General features: G+C 40.9%; 1 protein-coding gene across 1 annotated transcript; it reads right to left on the bottom strand.

The window, feature by feature from the left end:
- Positions 1–3,500: 3,500 nt before the first annotated feature.
- On the bottom strand, positions 3,501–5,179 carry LOC147623737 (uncharacterized). The gene is made up of 2 exons (XM_086820346.1): positions 5,040–5,179; positions 3,501–4,826 (listed from the first exon to the last, which is right to left on the bottom strand). The coding sequence occupies exon 2, from the start codon at positions 4,815–4,817 to the stop codon at positions 3,816–3,818; it is 1,002 nt and encodes a 333-aa protein (XP_086676472.1). The 5' UTR covers positions 4,818–4,826; positions 5,040–5,179; the 3' UTR covers positions 3,501–3,815.
- Between the last annotated feature and the right edge of the window lie 593 nt (positions 5,180–5,772).

The following is a 5,772-nucleotide window of genomic DNA, read 5'->3' as shown; positions in this document are numbered from 1 at the left end:
GTCCATAATACTCAAAGGTCTCCCACATTATGTATTTGCATTTGATGAAGCCTTTTTGCTCCTTTAAAACGAAGGAGTCCATAACAGATCTTAATCTCTGGTGAGTGCCAAAGAAAAGAATTATAAAATGAAGTAAGACAAGTAATAGGTCTCCAATTATGAATGGAGTCTCTATCATCTTTAATCTTATTGATGAGCTTGATTCATCTAGTGTTGACTAAAATTGGGAGAGCTCCCTTGGCTAGTGATGCTTTCCAAACATCCATAGCATAGGGGACAATGAAATCTTGCTAGTCTATGAAGAATTCCTTAGGAATGCCATCATTACTAAGAGACTTACCTCTTTTTAGGTGATTGATGGTTTCCTTCAATGCCTCCTCCGAAACTTGTTTGTCTAGTTCATTGTTTCCTGGTAAGGGCTATCTTAGCTCTGGCATTTCTGATCTCATTTTTCCATAGTGGTGGGGTGGAAAATATACTCTCATTGAAGGATGTAGTGAAGCTATTGTTTTCTTCTTCATTGACCACCCATGATATGTCTCGATGAATCTTTCAACATTGCAAATGTATCTTTAATCTTCTTTAGGAGATGACACATCTCTTTGCATGACCTATCACACTTGCCTACCCAAACATTTCTTGCCCAAAGAAAGATTTTTTGTCATCAGAATCTCCCCTCCCTTCTCAAGTTCTCTTTGAGATTTTGAAGTTCTTGCGTGCAGCGTGAGAGTTGGGTCGCTCTCTATTTTGAGCTTGATGCTTGAGATTTTCTTATGAATATTTATTCTTATATTCTGGTGGATGTTTTTAAATTCACTCATGGACTTTAGCGTAGTCCAAGCAATTGAGGGAGAAGAAAATAGGGTGAAGGGTTGATAGAAAATCCTCTTTACTTTTTCCTTGATAGTAGGAATAGCAAATAAAGTTAGGTCCATGTGAGGCCAGAAACTCTTGTGTTTGGGATAGCTTGGAATAGTTCCAAGATCAAAGGTTGATGATGTGAGATGAGGAGTAATCTATCCATTCTATAGCTAGCACTTACTTGACTATTGATAATATTGGTTGAAGAATAGATTCTATCAATTCTAGCAAGTTGCAACTCTATAGCATTGACCCATTTGTCTATTAGGCCATGTGCATTCTATGTCAATGGATACATCTATGAGTGAAAAAATTTGATCCAAGCTTCCTTTTTGCTTCCTTGAATTACTAAACCTTTGCATTGCCACGTGTCCTTAAATTTTACCATATTGAAATCTCCTAGGAGGAGGATTGGCTTGTGCAATTGGAGTAGAGAACTCCAAATTTTTGCTCTTAAAATTGAAGAATTAGGGCCATTCATAGAAATAACTATGTAGTAGTAGGGAGCCTGTAGCTTTCTGGATACCAATTATTTGGAGGGTCGACGTGTAGCCTCTGATTATGTTAGAACATTGAGGGGGACAAACCCAAAGACATTCCTCACATTCTCGATTTATGAAAGGTGGTAATCCACTCAAACTCTACTTTAAGAGATTTGAGATTTTGTTGGAGGATAGATCATGTGGCCTTTATCTTGTAGCCTCTCAATATGTTAGGACATGGAGGGGGACATATTCAAACTTTGTTTTAAGAATCTTGTCCATAATACTCAAAGGTCTCCCACATTATGTATTTGCATTTGTGATGAAGCCTTTTTGCTCCTTTAAAACGAAGGAGTCCATAACAGATCTTAATCTCTGGTGAGTGTGCCAAAGAAAAGAATTATAAAATGAAGTAAGACAAGTAATGGGTCTCCAATTATGAATGGAGTCTCTATCATCTTTCTTATTGATGAGCTTGATTCATCTAGTGTTGACTAAAATTGGGAGAGCTCCCTTGGCTAGTGATGCTTTCCAAACATCCATAGCATAGGGGACAATGAAATCTTGCTAATCTATGAAGACTTACCTCTTTTTAGGTGATTGATGGTTTCGTTCAATGCCTCCTCCGAAACTTGTTTGTCTAGTTCAGTGTTTCCTGGTAAGGGCTATCTTAGCTCTGGCACTTCTGATCTCATTTTTCCATAGTGGTGGGGTGGAAAATATACTCTCATTGAAGGATGGAGTGAAGCTATTGTTTTCTTCTTCGTTGACCATGATATGTCTCGATGAATCTTTCAACATTGTAAATGTATCTTTAATCTTCTTTTTCTTTAGGAGATGACACATCTCTTTGCATGACCTATCACACTTGCCTACCCAAACATTTCTTGCCCAAAGAAAGATTTTTTGTCATCAGAATCTCCCCTCCCTTCTCAAGTTTTCTTTGAGATTTTGAAGTTCTTGCGTGAGAGTTGGGTCGCTCTCTATTTTGAGCTTGATGCTTGAGATTTTCTTATGAATATTTATTCTTATATTCTTGTGGATGTTTTTAAATTTGCTCATGGACTTTAGCGTAGTCCAAGCAATTGAGGGAGAAGAAAATAGGGTGAAGGGTTGATAGAAAATCCTCTTTACTTTTTCCTTGATAGTAGGAATAGCAAATAAAGTTAGGTTCATGTGAGGCCAGAAACTCTTGTGTTTGGGATAGCTTGGAATAGTTCCAAGATCAAAGGTTGATGATGTGGGATGAGGAGTAATCTATCCATTCTATAGCTAGCACTTACTTGACTATTGATAATATTGGTTGAAGAATAGATTCTATCAATTCTAGCAACTCTATAGCATTGACCCATTTGTCTATTAGGCCATGTGCATTCTATGTCAATGGATACATCTATGAGTGAAAAGCAAATTTGATCCAAGCTTCCTTTTTGCTTCCTTGAATTACTAAACCTTTGCATTGCCACGTGCCCTCCTTAAATTTTACCATATTGAAATCTCCTAGGAGGAGGATTGGCTTGTGCAATTGGAGTAGAGAACTCCAAATTTCTACTCTTAAAATTGAAGAATTACGGCCATTCATAGAAATAACTATGTAGTAGTAGGGAGCCTATAGCTTTCTGGATACCAATTATTTGGAGGGTCGACGTGTAGCCTCTGATTATGTTAGAACTTTGAGGGGGACAAACCCAAAGACATTCCTCACATTCTCGATTTATGAAAGGTGGTAATCCACTCAAACTCTACTTTAAGAGATTTGAGATTTTGTTGGAGGATAGATCATGTGGCCTTTATCTTGTAGCCTCTCAATATGTTAGGACATGGAGGGGGACATATTCAAACTTTGTTTTAAGAATCTTGTGGCCTTTATCCTGTAGCCTCTCAATATGTTAGGAGTACATTTAGGGGACAGACCCAGAGCCATTCCTCCCTTTCCCAGTTTATGAAAGGTGGTAATCCATTCAAACTCTGCTTTATGAGATTTGAGATTCTGCTCTACAGGATAAATCCTGTGGCCTTTATCTTGAATCCCTTAGAACTTGATATGGTCCGTGATGTAATTCTATCAGGAATATATTTTGCCATATGGGAACCCACTTGGAAATATATTTTATCACATAAAAAAATTCCTGCGCGACGCTTAACTCCACATCACCATTTGGGATAGTTAATTCCTCTTTATTCTCTCATGGGACAAAATAGCTACATAATTTTTGTCTGTTTTCAAAAGCTTTACAGATAGCATGCTACATAAACATCTATATAACTATACACGTAGAGAAGTGTATTTCGACTTATTTTAGAAGTCAGTAATATATATATATATATATATATATATATATATGGCCACCTTCATATAGTCAGCTCACTTGCTATAAATTGAGCTGTTAAACTGCCTTAACACGAGGGAGGACCTTGTAAGATATATGGCCACCTTCATATAGTCAGCTCCACCTGCTATTATGTGAGCAACTACACTGCCTTAACACGACGGAGGACCTTGGAGGTGTGAAGATCGGTGGCCTCGATATAAAAGTTGAACATGTTAGCGCCGCGAAAGATGCCATCCGCGAAGTTGTTCCTTTGCACTCCGAGGTCGGGTAGTGTGTCCAGCTGAGTGTAGGAGAAGGGCACGTCACAGTTAGCTTGTTCTGCCTGGACCGTGACCTTGACCGAGGCACCGGGAGGAACATTTGGCACGGTGTAATTGGACTTGACCGTCGTGCTTTCGCTGGTCTCCCCGCCCCACGTAATCGTGTGCGACACGCTTGCGGAGATCTCGATGCCGCCTTCGGCAATGAATGGTGCGCCTGCGTTCATTTTGAAGGTGGCCGAGAGCTGCGTGGTGATGGAGTTGCTCCAGCTGGTGGTGGAGGCCTTGTTGTACTCCAGCTCAACCGAGACCTGCCCCGGCAGCGACGAGTGGTTTGTGGCCACCTGGGTGACGAGAGCCAATAAACGACGGTTGTAGATTTTGGCTTTGTCGACGTGGTACACTATGTTCTCAAGAGCGTGTGAGAGGGCTGGGTCTTTCAACACCAGCCTCGAACTGCGGGAAATGGCCTCCGGTTGGGGAACCAAGAAGTCCTTCCCTACCCGCTCGCAGAAGCGGCCCGCAGACACGCTCTTGAGCGCTATGGTCTCCTTGTCCAGCTGCACCGGTAGAAACAGGGCTCTTGGAGTCGAGCTGGCTCCTGGAACTCCCACAAAGTTGGCCATCACCACATCTTGCCTGTAGGGGTTCTCGTCGGAGACCTGCCAAAATTTGCCGTTGCCCACATACCTGATCGCTACCGTGCCTGCCTTTGCATCCACCACCTGCACCTCATGCACCATCATCTTATCGTATAAGAACTCCTCGTCTGCATAGAATTCTAGCATTGGTGTCCTTGCCGTTGGCGAGACCATTAACAGCTTGTTGTTGACGCCTTTGAACGCCACATAGCGTGGAAGGCCAGCCTCCTTCTGAGCCATGCTGATAATCTGCTACACCAGCCAAGCCATTCAATACTTTGTTAGTCGAGTGCTTTACTTTTCTCTTTCTCTCTCTCTTTCTAAAACTCTTTTCTTCTTATAGCTTTTTGTGCAATCCTTAGCACTCCACCTCTGAGCTCAGAGTTCAGTGCTATCGTCCCCCTCTCTCTCTCTCTCTCTCTCTCTCTGTAAGGGAAGAAATATCTGGAGGCCATAACTTACAGCTTTGTTGATGATAGGGCGTCGGTACTACAACAATCATGCGGTAACTAGAGACGAAGGCATCCTTATAAACAAAGACCACAGAATCTGCCCGGTAGTCCCTTTAGTCCTTTTAAGAATGGGCTACAAGAACTCTCTTTAGCACGCATGGGAACATATTCTCCAACTACGAATAAAGATAAAGCATTCTCACATTATTTTGCCGATGGAGTAGTATCATAGTGGGTACAGGGGATGTGTGAAACCAACACAAACTAAAAACAAAAAGTTTGTAGTCGTGGCCTGCCGTTTACTTCCTCCTAAAGCATAACACACTCCAAACCTGAAACTGTAGTTGATTTGTTGCATAATTTGTCACTATAAAGATGATTATGAGACTAACTCCGTTCCGTCACTCTGAGAATATGAGGCCATTGCCACGATGTATTGCGCATTGTATGATAGCGTTTATGATCATGCATGCGTGAAAAAAGAGAGAGATACCCTCGCATCATGTGCACTTTCCTTAAAATCACACCCTCCTATCCTATATAGTTTGAAAAAAGAGAATGTCATTTTAATATGCATGGTACCACTCCTAACCTGTGTGTTGTAGAAAGAATATTTAGTTATAGATAACATGCATCTTGAAATCTAGTATCTATAGTATGATTGTACATCCACTTTGTTATGACACTGTTTTCTAGATTTTATTCCTATTTGTATAACCATACTTCATGAAACGTAGTATGGC

This window comes from Cibotium barometz, chromosome 26 (genome assembly GCF_041138505.1).
Source record: "Cibotium barometz isolate CiBa-2024 chromosome 26, ASM4113850v1, whole genome shotgun sequence".
In the NCBI taxonomy this organism is placed as follows: domain Eukaryota; kingdom Viridiplantae; phylum Streptophyta; class Polypodiopsida; order Cyatheales; family Cibotiaceae; genus Cibotium; species Cibotium barometz.
The sequence above is the reverse complement of the archived record's forward strand: the minus strand, read 5'-3'. Positions and strand labels throughout refer to the sequence as shown.